We start from the raw sequence: 17,119 nt of genomic DNA on the forward strand, positions 1-17,119 counted from the left end.
ATTCTCTTCCTAATTAATTTAGGGTTTTTATCATGAAGGGATGCTGATTTTATTAAATGCTTTTTCTGTATCTTTTAAAAATGATTATGTTGTTTTGCCCTTTACCCCCCACACTTATTGATTTGCATATTATGAGCCATCCTTGCATCTCAGATGAATATCATTTGATCTTGGTGAATAATCTTTTTAATGTAACATTGGACTCAGTTTGCTACTGGTTGTTGATCATTATTTTTGATCTATGTTCACCAGGGATATTGGTCTGTCATTTTCCTTTCTTGTTATATCTTTGTCTAGTTTTGGCATCAGAGTGATTCTGGACTAGTAGAATAAATTTGGCAAAAATTGCTCCTTTTTGATTTTTTGGAATCACTTGGAAAGTGTTTATATTATTTATGCTTTAAACGTTTTGTAGAATTCAGAGTAAAACCATCAAACCATCAGAACCCGGGCTTCTCTTTGTTGAAGACTTTTTACTAGTGATCCAATCTCATTACTTATTATTGGTCGGTTCACATTTTCTATGTCAATCGTGGCTTTATTTTCGTAAGTTGTATGTGTATAAGAATTTACCTTTATTAGTTAATGAAGCCTGTGAATAGAGAGTGGACTAAAATTATGGCTTTGCAAAAACTGATGAAGAGATGGGAGAGAAGGAGGATGATTCAGGGAGAGTAGGAGAGTGAGGAAAGTGTGGTTGTCTTCTTGGAACTATGCTTACAGAAAGCATAAAATCTGTTCTCTTTATATGAATAAAAAATAATATTTTTCCTAAGTTTCCAATTGATTAATGTGTAGTTGTTGTTTATGATATGTTCTTAGGTCATTTGCATTTCTGAGGTATTAGTTTAATGTTTTTCTTTGATTTCCTCTTTTTATTAATCTATGTAAGAAAGAAGTTTTATCGGTTTCATTTGTCTTCAACAAACCAACTCTATTTATCTTTTGCATGTTTTAGTATATATATTGTTTATTTCTGTTCTGATATTTATTATTTATTTCCTAATACACATTTTGAGTTTAGTTTGTTCTTGTTTTTCTAGTTGCTTGAGATGTAATGTTAGTTCGAGATTTTCTAATTTTTGATGTAGGCATTTGCTGTTATAAAATTTCTTCTTAGCACTATTTTTGCTGTGTGTCATACAAACTTTTGGTATATGGTGTTTCCATTCTCAATTGTCTCAATAATTTTGAGGATTTTCTTTTTTAAACTTTTTCATTGACCCATTGGTTGTTCAGAAGAATTCTGTTTAATTTCCACGTATTACAGGATTTCAATTCCCACTGCTACTGATTTCTAGTTTTACTGTATTACATCAGAAAAGGTCTATAATATTTCATTTTTTAAAAATTTATTGATTTGTGTTTTGTGGTCCAACATATTGTCTATTCTGGAGATGGTCCCAGGTTCTATTTAGAAAAATGTATTTTATTCAATGGCTGCATGAAATGTTCTGTACATATGTTAGGTCCATTTGATCTAGAGTGCTTTTTAATACAGATGTTTACTTGCTGATTTCCTGTCTCGATGATCTAGTAATTGCTGAAAGGGGGGAGGTGAGAAGTCCACTACTATGCTTTATACTTAAGTGCTCTAGTGTTGGGCATATATACATTATAATTTTTATCTTCTCTTACTATAATGACTCTTATCATTATAAAATATACCTGTTTATCCCATTTTACAGTTTTTGAGTCACATACTACTTTGTCTGATAGAAACATAGCTTCTCCCATTTCTCCACAGTTTCCTAAATAGTTAGGTGATCTCTTCCATTTTCCAACCTCTCTATAAAAATATGAGGTGGCAGGCCAGACTCCCCAGTCATTATAAAATACAAGAGTTTTAACTTAGAGACCTGTATTCTAGATGTTTTTAAAAATCTTTCAAAGTAGAATATAGAATACTTTTCATTCAAATACCTGATATTTATGAATTTCTTTTACACATACATTTTGCCAGATTCTTCATTGAGTCAGCATTTGAAATGAAGAGATGGACTGTGATTCATTCATCATTCACTAGGTAAGCACATGACTTTCCACGTAATATTCCTATAGTAAGTTAGTTCAAGTGTAGTCATTCATATTAGATCCATTTTAAAAATGATTACTTATTAGAGAGAGAGAGAGAGAGAGAGAGAGAGAGAGAAAGGGATCAGTCTTCTATCCACTGCTTCACTCACCAGATGGCTGCAACTTCGAGGGCTGCGTGCAGGCTGAAGCCCAGTTTTCTCAGGGGGCCAAGTGCTTTGGTGATCATCTGCTACTTTCTCAGGTGCATTAGCAGAGAGCTGGGTCAGAAGTGGAGCACCTGGACTGGAATTGGCACTTTGATATGGGATGCTAGTGTTGCAAGCAGTGGCTAAGTCTGCTGTGCCACAGCACTGACCCCCATTCTAGGTCCAATTTTATACTCTGTTGCCCATATTTTCTCAACCTATGCTTTTTGATATCTATTTGCCTTCTCAAGTATTTATATTTTATCTTGCATTAATCCTTTCAATGTTCTCACTAAATGTGGTTTCCAATTATGCTTAGAATTGCTGTTAGGTCAGTAATATACAGTTTGATAAATGCAAATTAGTTCAATTATAGTGAAACTAATGGAGTAATACTGACAGAAAGCAGGTTCAAAGAAGTCAATTGAGGATACATTATTACATAAAGTCCAGAAGCTGTGATCCACTAGAGAGGACATCTACTTCAGCCTAGAAGGATTTGGTTCAGCATCATTCAAGGAACTGGGCAGTAGTCACATAAAAGGGTAGTTATAAAATTTGGGTGTTAGATATTTTGAGCTTGTCATGTTTTATGTGTGTATCAAGTGTATACATATGTATAGGTGCATCACCTTAGTTGAAGAACAAAACTGGTTTCAATACATCAATCATTTGCCAAATATGCATATTTAGACTTTTTTGTTAAAATTTCAGATTATTTTTTCTTTCATCTTCCTTCTTCTGAAATATAGTCATTAATGTCATCAGCAGGTGAAACATTCAGTAGTAATTGTAGAAAACAAGTTATCTTGTTAAAATATGTACAATTCAAGTTAAAGTGACCAAAAGGCAAATAAAACAAAAGTCCACTGAAGATGAAAAGAAAAGCATAGATATGGCTCATAGTAGGAGATTTGATTGTCGGTGTCAAAACTAAGAACAAAGACATGGCCATAGTTCCAAATACCAGTGGCAGACGCACCTGAAAACAAAAGTAAGTCAGTATTAGAGTGGAACTGAAGATTATAAAATAATAATATATTGCTAATATCTTGTTTCTTAATAATATAAATATTTTAGTTGATCTAAGGGATAAAAAATTAATGAGTTTGTAATTTTATATAAGAGAAAGTAATCTACTGGGAAACTGGATAGGAATGTGAAAGAGCAGAACTAAAGATTTACTTTATAGTTTCATCATTTTGCTGAACCCTTAATTTTTTCATCAGCCCATGCCATTTGCTCACTAAAATTATTTGAATTAATACATTCTGAAATATTTAATGCTATTAGAAAAAAGCATTTCTGCACTGTTTTTTAAAAAATATATTTCTCTATCTTCTTGTCCTTTAACTTATCTTTCTGTTTGTATGTAATTCATGTTTGGAACACATTTTTGACAGAGAATGTTCTTAGAATTTGATTCAGTTTCTCTGGTCCTCACCTTTCTCTTAAAATGGGACTTAGCTTCAAAATAGTTTTGATATGAATATATATATATATATGAGTTTTTAAATGTATATATATAGTTCTTTCAAGCAATAAGTGACAATAAAGTAGTTGCTATTGAACATTGCTTATATTACTCTGTTTTGTGTAACTCTCTATTCCTGCTTATTAGACTATGAAATTATTATTATTATTATTATTTTTTGTTTTGTTTTTGACAGGCAGAGTGGACAGTGAGAGAGAGACAGAGAGAAAGGTCTTCCTTTTGCCGTTGGTTCACCCTCCAATGGCCGCCGCGGTAGGCGCGCTGTGGCCGGCACACCGCGCTGATCCGATGGCAGGAGCCAGGTGCTTCTCCTGGTCTCCCATGGGGTGCAGGGCCCAGGGACTTGGGCCATCCTCCACTGCACTCCCTGGCCACAGCAGAGAGCTGGCCTGGAAGAGAGGCAAACGGGACAGGATCCAACGCCCCGACCGGGACTAGAACCCGGTGTGCCGGCGCCGCAAGGCGGAGGATTAGCCTAGTGAGCCGCGGCGCCGGCCTAGACTATGAAATTATTAATGGCAGAATTAATGACTGATGCTTTAAAATTTCTTTTTCATTATTTTTTTAAAAATCGATGCACAATTGGCCAGCGCCGTGGCTCACTAAGCTAATCCTCTGCCTGTGGCACCGGCACACCAGGTTCTAGTTCTGGTCAGGGCGCCAGATTCTGTCCTGGTTGCCCCTCTTCCAGGCCAGCTCTCTGCTATGGCCCGGGAGGGCAGTGGAGGATGGCCCAAGTCCTTGGGCCCTGCACCCCATGGGAGACCAGGAGAAGCACCTGGCCCCTGGCTTCGGATCAGCGCGGTGCTCCGGCCGCAGCACGCTGGCCGCAGTAGCCATTGGAAGGTGAACCAATGGTAAAGGAAGACCTTTCTGTCTGTCTGTCTCTCTCTCACTGCCCACTCTGCCTGTCAAAAAAAAAAATCGATGCACAATACTTGTACATATCTCTGTGTTATAATGTGATACTCCAAACACATGCATGAATATACAGTGTGTACTGATCAAATCAGAGCAATCGACATCTCCATATCTCCATCACCATCTCATGTTTGAAGTCTTTGAGCTCCTCTTTTCTAGCCTTCATGGCTGATTTATCTGTGTATCTTTGAAGTGTTTAAGCCAGAGTGTTCCACATACTATTGCTTTGTACATGTTTATTGAACCATTGAATCAATTGGATGCAAAAGTAGTAGTATTCACTCTTTTCATCTTTGAAAGTAATATACGAGGTCATCAATTAATGCTTCCCACAGTGTAAAGTATGGCAATATTTTATGAAAAACACCAGGAAGGTATTTTGAAATGTACATTTCTGGTCTCTATCTCTCCTTCTCTTTATCTATAACTCTGCATCTAAAATAAATAAATAAATAAATAAATAAATAAATCTTTAAAAAAAAAAAACCCAGGAATGAGAAACAGTAATTTTCACTTATAAAAATACATCACCAGCCGGTGCCGTGGCTCAATAGGCTAATCTTCCGCCTTGCGGCGCCGGCACACGGGGTTCTAGTCCCGGTTGGGGCACCGGATTCTGTCCTGGTTGCCCCTCTTCCAGGCCAGCTCTCTGCTATGGCACGGGAGTGCAGTGGAGGATGGCCCAGGTGCTTGGGCCCTGTACCCCATGGGAGACCAGGAGAAGCACCTGGCTTCTGGCTTTGGATCAGCGTGGTGCGCCGGCCGTGGCGGCCATTGGAGGGTGAACCAATGGCAAAAAGGAAAACCTTTCTCTCTGTCTCTCTCTCTCTCTCACTGTCTACTCTGCCTGTCAAAAAAAAAAATACATCACCAAATTATTCTTTCCTATAGTAGAATTTGAAAACTCAGCCATGAACTGTGTTGCTTTCTATTTTTACATTGGAACTAACCTCTGCACTTTTGTGTAATGCAGATGTATTCCTGTTAATATTTGGCTTCATCTATATGCCTTATGCAATTTATAATAATATAGGACATTTGATTGGTTTAGTATATGATTAATTGATGAAACAAGAATTGTTGTCATCTACCTTATTTCAAAAAGAATTTATGGGGGCTGGCTCTGAGGCATAGCGGGTAAAGCCATTGCCTGCAGTGCCAGCATCCCATATGGGCACCGGTTCGAGTCCCTGCTGCTCTACATCCAATCCAGCTCCCTGATCATACACATCATGGGAAAGCAGCGGGTGATGGCTCAAGTCCTTGAGCCACTGCACCAGCTTTTTGCTATAGCCTGGGAAAGCAGTAGAAGATGGCTCATGTACTTGGGTCTCTGCACCCGCCTGGGAGATTAGAAGAAGCTCCTGGCTCTTGGCTTTGGATCCGCACAACTCTGGCTGTTGCAGCCATCTGGGGAGTGAACCAACAGATGGAAGTCTGACACCTCGCTCTCTCTCTCTCTCTCTCTCTGCCTCTACCTCTCTAACTCTGCCTTTCAGATAAATAAATCTAAAAAAATAAGAATTTAGTGATTCACCAAAGACTACATAGAGCCGTATTTACAAGTTAGTAACTAACCACTAATTTAGCTTTAAACTCTCTAGTAGCCTATAATAGAAAGGAAACACAGGGTCTGTGTTGTGGTGTAGTGGGTGAAGCCACCAACTGCACCAGCAGCATCCCATAAGGGCACTGGTTAGCATCCTGGCTACTCCAGTTCTGATCCAGTTCCCTGCTAATGGCCTGAGAAAGCAGAAGAAGATGGCTCAAGTAATTAGGCCACTATACCCACATGGGAGACCTGGGAGAAGTTCCTTACTCCTGCCTTCACATTGGCCAAGCTCCAGCCATTGTGGCCATTTGGAGAGTGAACCAGCAGATAGAAGATTTCTCTGTCTCTGGCACTCTCTCTTTCTCTCTCTTTCAAGTAAATAAAAATTAAAAAAAGGAAATGCAACCTTATGGAAGTTCTGTTTTCTGTAAATAAAAATAAATAAACTTCCTAAATACACAGTATTCTTGATTCAGATATTAGAATTCTAAATGGAAATGCATATTTATGTGGAAGGACCATTACATAGTGTAAAAATTTATCATTCATGGTTGCCCCTCTTCCAGGCCAGCTCTCTGCTGTGGCCAGGGAGTGCAGTGGAGGATGGCCCAAGTCCTTGGGCCCTGCACCCCATGGGAGACCAGGAGAAGCACCTGGCTCCTGCCATCGGATCAGCACGGTGCGCCGGCCACAGCGCGCCTACTGCGGCGGCCATTGGAGGGTGAACCAATGGCAAAAGGAAGACCTTTCTCTCTGTCTCTCTCTCACTGTCCACTCTGCCTGTCCAAAAAAAAAATTATCATTCAACAATCTCCTTGCAGTAAATATAGTCATGAATTAACAGAGGTTGTTTGGTTAAATGTGACATTTTTGTAAAATTCACATATAGATGAATGGACTGTCATAACAAAATTATTCTCATAAGCTTATGTGAAGCATTTAATACAGAAATTTTGATGGTTTGAAAAATCAACAGAATACTTATCTCTTGAGCAATTCTTCATAGATGTTCTGTATCTAAGGTAAACTTTTTTGGATTTATTTTTTATTATGAAAGGCAGAGTTACAGAGAAATGAGGAGAGAGAGAGAGAGAGAGAGAGAGAGAGAGAGAGAGATATCTTCCATCCGCTGGTTCATTCCCCAAATGACCAGAATGGCTGGGCTGTGCCAAGCTGAAGCCAGGAGCCTGGAGTTTCTTCTCCAAGTGCAAGGACCCAAGCACTTAGGTCTCTTCTGCTGCCTTCCCAGGCACATTAGCAGGAAGTGGAGCAGTTGGGTCTCAAACTGGTGTCTATATGGGATGCTGGTGTCATAGGCAGAGGCTTAACTTACTGTGCCACAAAGGTGGCCCATAACATAAACTTTGGAAAGATGAACACATTTGAGATTATACTCCCTTATTTATATCTAGAATGTAGTACTTCATTTTGACCATTAAAGGTGGAGGCTTTGAGGGGATTTCATGTAGTATCCTTCATAAGGCACTGAAATAATTATTGATCCTGGACTTGGTTCATCTCTTTCATTGAGATGTAGGGCAAACATTCTGCACCACATGTATGGTCTCTCCATGACTCAAATTTCACAAGTTGTATTTGCAATAACATAGAGGAACCTAAAGATTCTATGCTTTTTCTAACCAGCACCTGAGATTTCAAATTGAAAATTAAGAAGCTTGTGGACCAATAAACAGAAAATCCATACTCTGTATCCAGTGTTCCTGAAGGGGGCCCACAATGGGATGCTAAGATTTTTACATGTAGGTATAAGGAAAAAAATACTAGAAGTTCACAAAGACATTTAGAATGATGAATGAGGTATTTTCATTTTGAGATTTGACTTACCCTATAAGGTCTGTGCAGGTTGGGCTCCTGGTATCTTAGTTTAAGTAAACCGATCATCATTAGACCAAGTTCAAGCCAGTTGATGAATCCCACATAATTTATTAAAAGGATTAAGTCTGAGGGAATAATCATGATGGAGGCGAAGATGAGCCTAAGAATGACAGCTACAACTGGACAGGAGTGGATATTGAGAGTTGAGAAGATGAAAGGGAGTTGGTGCTCCTGGCTTGCAACATACAATAACCTTGATGATGAGAATAAAGTACAATTCAGGGAGCTAAATATTGAGGAAGAAACACCAATAGAAATGACCCATTGCATGGAAGGGATTACTCTATTCATCCAGGTGACTGCAACAGCATCTAAAAAAAAATAGAGGAGCCACTAATTATATAACTGTTATAAAATTTGTAACATAGATTTTTCAGAAAGATAATAATTATTATCATCCTGGCAAAGTCAAAGAATGGATATCAGAAGAATCTTTGTAGCTAACCTTTGTCAAAATGAGCAAATTTATTTACACTTTTTAAAATTTTTTTACAATGCTGAATGAGTATTGAGTTTTGTCACATGTTTTTTATGAGTTTCTTAAGATCCTAATGTGATTTTGTCTTTAATGTATTAATATGTCATAAAACAATTATTTTTTAAAATATTAAACCAACCTTGGTTTCCGGGATAAACTTCACTTGTTCATGATGCATAACTTTTTATATTTGAAGCAGGATTCAGTTTACTAATGTTTTTAAGAATTTTTGCATTGCTGTTCATGAGTGATATTTGGTTGTCATTTTCTCTCCTTGTGGAAATAATTCTGGCTTTGCAATCAGAGTAATATTGTTCCAGTAGAATGAGTTGGGAAGCATTCTTTTCTCGACTACTTCTAGAAAGAGTTTGTGTGGTACTAACCATCTTTGTATCAGCCTATATGTCAAGGATGTTGTACTCTGAACAGTCATGGGAAATAGAGATATGTTTCCAAATGGAGCAAGGGAAAATTTGTTTACTGTCTTGTATAAAACAGAGCAAAGGTCAGGAAGAGATACTGCACATTATAAAAGATTTGGGTTCCCTAAGCTTGAGCTTCCTCTACTGTCAGTTGAATGGATCACCTGGCCTTCTTTGTATTGTTCTATGGGGACTGAGATTTAGGGAACCAATCTAAAAATGACTCTACCACTATTGCTATGAATAATAAGTTCATCTTCAGTATTTATTTGTCTTTGCCTGCATAAGGCTAATGTGACTTACAATTAGAGATAAATCTCAGACATTTCAAAGTTATAGAGAATCTTGTGATGTCTTTTTTATCTATGGGGTGTTGGAAGTGTGATTTAATTCCCAAATATGAGTGACTTCCCCAAGTTCCTGGATGTTGTTGGTTTCTTATTTGACTCCAACATGGTTAAAGAACATGGTATGATTTGAACTTTTTCAAATTTTTGAGACTTATTTTACTTTCTAACATATCATATATACTAAAGAATATTCCATTTGTGCTTGAAAGACATACGTATTATTTCCCTATTTGGTAGCATTCTGTAAATCTCAATTCAATCGATGTGGCTGATTGTGCTGTTCAGATCTTCTACAGCTTCACTACTTTTCTGTCTATTTAATTGTTGAATGATGTACTGACCTCTGTAATTCTAATTGTTAAATTGTTTATTTCTCCTTTCAGTTATGTTTGGCTTTGTGTATTTAGGTATGTATATATTTATAATTATTCTACCTTTTTCATTATATTGACTGCTGTATCATTATGAAATAGATTTCTATATCTCCAATATTTTTTCTGTCTAAAGTTATTCACCGCCGTTGCCATGGCTCACTTGGTTAATCCTCTGCTAGCGGCGCCGGCATCCCATATGGGCGCCAGGTTCTAGTCCTGGTTGCTCCTCTTCCAGTCCAGCTCTCTGCTGTGGCCCAGGAGGGCAGTGGAGGATGGCCCAAGTCCTTGGGCTTCTGCACCCACATGAGAGACCAGGAAGAAACACCTGGCCCCTGGTTTCGGATCGGCGCAACACTGGCCGTAGTGGCCATTTGGGGAGTGAACCAACAGAAGGACGACCTTTCTCTCTGTCTCTCTCTCTCTCACTGTCTATAACTCTACCTGTCAAATAAATAATAAAAAAAAGAAAAACATTTATTCACCTTTTATTAATACTACTTTTCAACTTTCTGATGATCCTTGCTTGCATATATTTCTTTTCTCATCCTTTTCCTTTAAATCTAGCTTTAGCTTTTAGTCTATTGTGTCACCTAGACAGCATATAGTTGGATTAGTTATTTAATTCACAATCTGTCTTATTGGAGTGTTTAGCTTATTTGATTTAATTAAAATATTAATATATTTCTGTCTGCCATTTTTTTCTCTGTTTCATGTTTTTTGTTACACTTTTTTTGTTCCTTAGTGTTTAACAAATATTTTTTAATATGCCACTTTAATTCTTCCTTTGATCTTTATCTTTACTTAAAAAATTGTGTTCTTAGCCGGCGCTGTGGCTCACTAGGCTAATCCTCTGCCTGCGGCGCCGGCACACCGGGTTCTAGTCCCGGTTGGGGCGCCAGTTCTGTCCCGGCTGCCCCTCTTCCAGGCCAGCTCTCTGCTGTGGCCCGGGAGTGCAGTGGAGGATGGCCCAAGTCCTTGGGCCCTGCACCACATGGGAGACCAGGATAAGCACCTGGCTCCTGGCTTTGGATCAGCACGGTGCGCTGGCCGCAGCGCGCCAGCCGCGGCAGCCATTGGAGGGTGAACCAACGGCAAAAGGAAGACCTTTCTCTCTGTCTCTCTCTCTCACTGTCCACTCTGCCTGTCCAAAATGGTTGTTTTAGTTCTTACAACATGCCCTACTAAGTTCATTAAAATCCATTTCAAGTTAATTCTTTCTTAATTCCAGTAAAATACAGCAACTTTTCTCCAATATAGCTCGGTTCTTTCTCTTCCCTTTTGTTTTTATTGGCATATATATTACATCTAAATAGTTTATAAAGCTTACATGTCACTTTAAGAATTATTACCTTAAATAATTTTGGTTATATAGAAAAGACAAATGTACATAGATACATGGAGTATTTTACTTTTGTCTATAGTTGAGGGTACTTTAAAAAGTTCATGGGAATTGGAAGTTAATATAAATTTATTTTGGTTAAAAATTTTTTGAAATCCAAACTTTTTTCATAATATGCATTTTTGATGAAATTTTTGAAGATTCCTTGTATGTATAGATTTTAAAAATTTTCTGTATAAAATAATTTACAAAAATTTTATTTATGTAAGGTAAACAAATTTCATACATTTCACATATGCAAATTGAGGAGCACAGTGATTTCATGTTGTGTGAACTTTCTGAAGTACCCTCATATATATTGTTTGTGTTAGTCTTTCTTCAGGGTATTCAAGTTACTTTTTGTCAATCTGAAGACTTTTCTTTGGTATTTTTTTGTAGAGCAGGTCTACTGACAATGAATTCTCCAAGTTTTGCTTATCTGATAACGTTTTCACTTTACAGTCATTTCTGAAAGATACTTTCATTGTATATCAAATTCTTGATTGATAGTTCTTTTCCTTTCAGCATTTTGTTACTGAATTGCCTTCTGCCCTCCATTTTTCTTTTATTTTCTTCTGCATTTAAAATATGCTAAGATAGTTATTAATGTTTTATTTTCCTGTATATAATGAAAAGTATTTCTCTTTGCATTTGCTTTGATTTTTTTTTTTAGGTTTATTTATTTATTTGAAAGGCAGAGTTACAGAGATAAGGCAGGGAGGGAGAGAGAAAGAGAGAGAAAAATCTATCTGTTGGTTCACTTTCCAAATGGCCTCAGTGGCTGAGCTGAAGCCAGGAGCCTAGAGCTTCTTCCAGCCTTCCTACATGGATGCAGGGGCCCAAGCACTTGGGCCATCTCCTGTTGCCTTCCCAGGTGCATTAGCAGGGAGCTGGATTGGAAGGACGGGTGCCCATATGGGATGCATCCCATATGTGATAAGCCACAATGCCAGCCCTGTGCTTTGGTTCTTAAGACTAGGCTTTGATATGTGTAGTTTTACCTCTCTTTGGGTTGATTTGTCTCAGATTCAATTTGTCATCAATTTACTTATAAAGGTTTTCATCAATTTTTAGAATTTCTCAGTGATTATTTCTTCATATATTTTAAGACTTCTTTTCCTTCTCTCCACCCTCCTTCCTTCCCTCCATCCTTCCCTCCCTCCTCCCTTCCTCCCTCCCTCTTTTCCTCCCTCCCTCCCTCCTTCCTTCCTTCCTTTCCTCCCTCCCTCCCTCCTTCCTTTCCTCCCTCCCTCCCTCCCTCCCTTCCTTCCCTCCCTCCTTCCTTTCTTCCTTCCTTATTCTTTCTTTCTCTTCTTTCTATTGAAAAGTTATATCTCCTTCATTTTTGAAGCCAGTGATGTATCTATATCTTAACTGCAAAATTAAGAGCCCAATTCTCTACTTTAAAAAAATTTATTCACCTATTTATTTGAAAGACAGAATGACAGAGAGAGGAAGAGAGAGGGAGGAGAGAGAAGGAGAGACAGAGCGATGGGGTGATAGAGAGTTTCCATCTATTGGTTCAGTCCCCAAATGGCTGCTACAGCTGAGACTGGGCCAGACCAAAACCAGGAACCAAGAACTCCATTTGGGTCTCCCATGTGGGTAGCAGGAACCCAAGTATTTGGACCATCATAGTTGCTTCCCAGGAACATTAGCAGGAATCTGAATCAGAAGTGGAGGTGGAACTCAATCCCAGGCATTCCAATTTCAGATTTAGTTTAATTTGCTGTACCACAGTGTCTGCCCCGGACTCTAAGTTTTAAGACTGGATACCCAGGGATTGCTACAGTGGCTGCGGAGCTTAGTGGCCAGTAAATAACTTTGGCAGAGACTATGTTGAAACCTCTTCAGCTGACAAAGCTTCCACTCTCTTGCTATTCATCAGTTCATGCATGGAGAAGCAGATTCAAATGTCAGCTAGTTTTCAAGTCTCTTTGCTTTTACTTTCTGTCTGACTGTTCTGGTGTTCTCTGCAAATATGTGCAGTTCCCCAATCAGCCAGAGATGTGTGAAGAGTTTATATAGCTTCTCTCTGACATGCTTATTTCAATGGTATCCTTATTAAAAATTGACAAGTTTGTTCATGATCCCAAACTGGATGAAAAATTTAGGCTAGCAAAAGTGGGAGCTTTACTTACGTTTCCTACTTAATTCACTACATTAAGCAGACAGTACTGTGAATTTTTCCTCAAATTGAGTCTACTAATATACATGTTTTATTTAAGATCATTACAAAGGAAATTATTTGCTGTTTTTCTGTTCTATAAAGTCTCAAAGGGATAATTTAAGCAAAAATATTATTCTTCTGTAGACGTTTAGAATGACTACAAACTACTTTTTTATCCCTTGTATATAAAAGCAAACCATAACTTTCATAACTTGATTTTGTAAATTGTTTAAAGTGTTTTTCATCCTTTAACTTATTAAATAATCCTATGCAATGTAAAGGGCAATAATGATTTGATTTTACTCTGAAAATTGAGGTTCAATGTCCTAAATATAATTTTTGAAAAATGAGTTATGTTATTCCAAATATATGGCTATTTTCATTAAGCTATGGTTTTTCCATGGCAAAATATTTGTGTGCTTTTGGATATCCAGAGTTCCTTCCTTTAGACCTTCTCATTGGATGGTCTCTATTAGTGTGTAAGGTGAGCAAATAAGGTGATCATCTAATTTTAGGTTGAGACAAATGAGAAGCAGCAAGCATTGATGTACTCTTTTTTTTTTTTTTTTTATTGAGAACCCACTATGGATCCTCCTGTACCTTTAGGAGCTATGATAAACTGGAAATGTGATGTGACGAAAATTTATTTTTTAAGTATATTTGTCTAGACGAGTTCTGTTGAAAATTGAAGCTTCTTTATATGTAAGTCAAAAACATTAATATATTACTTTCAAGATAGTAAGTAAATTCTGAAAATCTGAAAATCTCAAAAACTTATGGTAATATTGAAGTTATATACATACAGATAGATGTATGAGGGGACTCTGAACAGTTCATGAAAGTGAAATTAAAACATAATTTTGTCTTGGTAAAAACATTTTAAAATCCACATATAGTTTTTTCATAATATATATTTTTCATGAAATTTTTGAAGATACCAGATACACTGCAGAATGACTCATACATTCAGTAAAAAAAATGTTAACTACTTGAACTCTCCTATCCCATAGATTTGTGAGATGCACCTATAGACAAAGCATATGAGTTACATTTACTGGGGCACATGTTAACCAAGAACATCCACAGTGTCCCTAAGACACATGTCCTGAGGCCTTTTGACTAATATTCTCATATTTTTAGTGTATTTTATTTAATCCTTTTATTCTTTTTCCCTTTTCTAATTCTATTTTCCTTATTTCTGCTGCTAAATTTTAGTGTTCAGTATATGCTGAAATTTAAAGATTGCATAGATCTTTTAAAATTTTAATAAGTGAATAATCCTGACAGGAACCAATTTAGCACAATCCTCATTAAGTTCTTCAAAAAGACCCATTGTGTTAGAGACTTCCTATTTTTGGGGGGAATAGAAAAGAGTATTTTCCCTCTTGGCATACCTGAGGACATGATTTCCTTTGGAGTCAGGACTGCTAAGTAGGAAATATTAACCAATAAGTAGATCACTGCCACAAGAGTAAGTGCGGTAACCACACATTTGTAGATATTTTCACTAGGGTTTTTCAGTTCTCCTGCAAAAAAAAAAAAAAGTTACTCATAAAAATGTCCTGTTACATTACCTTTGAGAATGAATTCAATATAACATATAATAAGGAAACAATGTATCTGTAAACAACTAGAGCTTATTTGATTATTTTTGGAGAACGTTTAGCATGATCCTGGTGAATTACTGATTATAGTAGCTTCAATATTGTGTTAAATTCTGGGATTTCAGTACTATATCCCTAGATATTCAGTATGAATTTCTTGACAACAAAAGAATAGCTGAGTAATCTTGAACACTAGACAAAAATTGGAGCTGACTTTTCCTTTTATACCTAAGTACTAATAAAAGGTTAAAACAGCTGACCTGTTAATCTATGACATTAGAGTGAAGTCTCCTCTCATTTCATTCCTGGATTCTCTCAACTAAGTAAATCATGGGTCAAACTTGAGTGTATATTGTGAACAAGGGAAATGACTCAGGTATTTAGATATTTGAAAAACATAAAAATATATTATTAACACACCATATAACTCCCTCAGAATAATCCACATACATTAAAGAGCAAATTATAAAAAGTAAGACCATAAATCATTAGAAAAACATGCAGATATGTATTTATTTAAATCTTGAGACAAAAACCTTTTCAAACATGAAAACAATGAAAAACTAAAAGATCAATCATTTGATACTATAGATTTCAAATTATAGTCTTAAAAATTTCATGAGCAAAATTAAAATACAAAGACCAAACTAGAAACAATATCGCCTGCCTACAACAAAAAATGTAAAGTCATGTACATTTGAAAAACTCTTCCCTCTTCTTAGTCATTGAATAAAAAATGAGTTTATCACCACAAATCTAAATAGAAAAAAGATGAGAAACATATGATAATTTCAATTAATAAACACAAATAGGTATATTTGTAGAGCCTTTCTAGAAGGCATTTTGACAATATTTCTCAAAACATTTCTGAAAACTTATATTCTTCATTCAGTAATTTAATTTCGAGGCTTTTTCTACTATATCAGTGAGAGAAACAACAAAGATTTAGAAGTATTAAATTCAAAAGAAAATCTGGAATGTATTCTAGTATCCAGTAAAGGGGAAAAGGGTAAATAATGATCAAATATTCATAAAGAAGACTGCTGTGTTTTCATTAAAAACCATTTTTATTTAATAATACTTGAAAATTCCTCTGATGTACTTAAAGTTGAATGAAGTTATAAGGTTTTGTGAGCAATATGATTCCCATGTGTGTGTAGTACATACAAGAGTATTAATTATAGGTGATCTTTAATTCATACTTCCTGTATTTAACAATTTTCTCCAATGATAGCTTATTATAATTAGGAAACACAGACTCTTAAAAGTTTGTTCAGTGAAAAAAATCTCAGTTGCCAGATTCTTTCGGCTGTTACAGTTTTATGTGCACTTTTTTTAACACCTGGAAAATATGCCATATTTCCACTTTTAAAAATACATCTGTAGAGGACCTCTAATTTAGTAAAAGAAAAATACATCAAGTTAAAACAATACAGTTTCTCCTTCTTAGAATTAAGATGCTTGATTGTTACGCATTTATAGCTTAACAGTGTTTTTTAATTAAAAGGACAATTTTACCTGCTATTTGGACAAGAACTCCCCAGCCTGAATACGCGTATAATCCTTGGAGGAAGGCTTCTGCAATCTGCAGGGCATCTGGAACTTCCGCATCGAAAGCGTTCTCAAACCTGGCTAAATTCTCTTTTCTTCCTCTTGTCAGTAGCACAATTCCAGTTACAGATATAAAGCAGAGAACTGTCATTTTCACAAGTGTAGTGACGGTCTGAAACCAAGCCACCTCTTTCACTCCTCGTGCATTCAGAATTCCCAAACACCATAAAATGGCCAACGCTAAACATTTCTTTGGCATCTCAGGAACAAAACAGCCAGGAAAGAACGGCTGTAAAATATACCCTGCTAATAACAAGCCACGTGCAGCCAGCCCTGCTGGGGTGCTAAATAGGCTAATCCAGAGATAGAAGAAAGCAATGATGGATCCGAGAGATCTTTTGAGGAAATAAAACTGTGCCCCACTTCTAGGGAAGGTCGTGCCCAGCTCTGCGTAACTGAGAGCAGCAATCATGGACACAATGGCACAGGCAGCCCAAATAATTAGGGAGACTCCCACATTGAGTGAAGTATATTTTAACACCCCTTTAGGAGCAATAAATATTCCAGCTCCTATTATAATGCTGAATAAAAAAATTGTTCCATGGAAATATCCTATTACCCGTTGAAGCTGAGTACTCTCCCCTGTCTTCATGTTTTTAAACCTGAATCTTAATTTTAAAAGTTTTCAGTTTTCCTTCTGTTGCTG

The 17,119-nt window shown here is 36.8% G+C and overlaps 1 protein-coding gene, 1 long non-coding RNA gene and 1 pseudogene across 2 annotated transcripts in view; 1 reads left to right on the forward strand and 2 right to left on the reverse strand.

The window, feature by feature from the left end:
- Positions 1-1,737, reverse strand: part of LOC133758171 (solute carrier family 7 member 12-like) — a 31,525-nt pseudogene extending 29,788 nt beyond the window's left edge.
- The window catches only part of LOC133757661 (uncharacterized), a 289,895-nt gene that overhangs the window by 36,227 nt on the left and 236,549 nt on the right, over positions 1-17,119 (forward strand). Inside the window, exon 2 of the long non-coding RNA XR_009865711.1 lies at positions 1,964-2,026. This is a non-coding gene — a long non-coding RNA (uncharacterized LOC133757661). The remainder of the gene's footprint in view (positions 1-1,963; positions 2,027-17,119) is intronic.
- LOC133758172 (solute carrier family 7 member 13-like) lies at positions 2,950-17,065 on the reverse strand. Its single transcript, XM_062189377.1, has 4 exons — positions 16,381-17,065; positions 14,653-14,784; positions 8,036-8,397; positions 2,950-3,204 (listed from the first exon to the last, which is right to left on the reverse strand). Exons 1-4 carry the CDS (start codon positions 17,063-17,065, stop codon positions 2,950-2,952), a joined length of 1,434 nt encoding a protein of 477 aa, XP_062045361.1.

The sequence above is a fragment of the Lepus europaeus genome, chromosome 4, assembly GCF_033115175.1.
Source record: "Lepus europaeus isolate LE1 chromosome 4, mLepTim1.pri, whole genome shotgun sequence".
NCBI lineage: Eukaryota > Metazoa > Chordata > Mammalia > Lagomorpha > Leporidae > Lepus > Lepus europaeus.

Bases quoted from the DNA above. Each gene is read 5' to 3' on its own strand.
- LOC133758172 (XM_062189377.1), bottom strand. From the start codon at position 17,065: ATGAAGACAGGGGAGAGTACTCAGCTTCAACGGGTAATAGGATATTTC. The intron at 14,785-16,380 runs GTAAAATTGTCC...TTTTTTTTGCAG, and splicing joins AGTTCTTGTCCAAATAGCAG to GAGAACTGAAAAACCCTAGT. The intron at 3,205-8,035 runs GTAAGTCAAATC...TTTTGTTTTCAG, and splicing joins ACCTGCACAGACCTTATAGG to GTGCGTCTGCCACTGGTATT.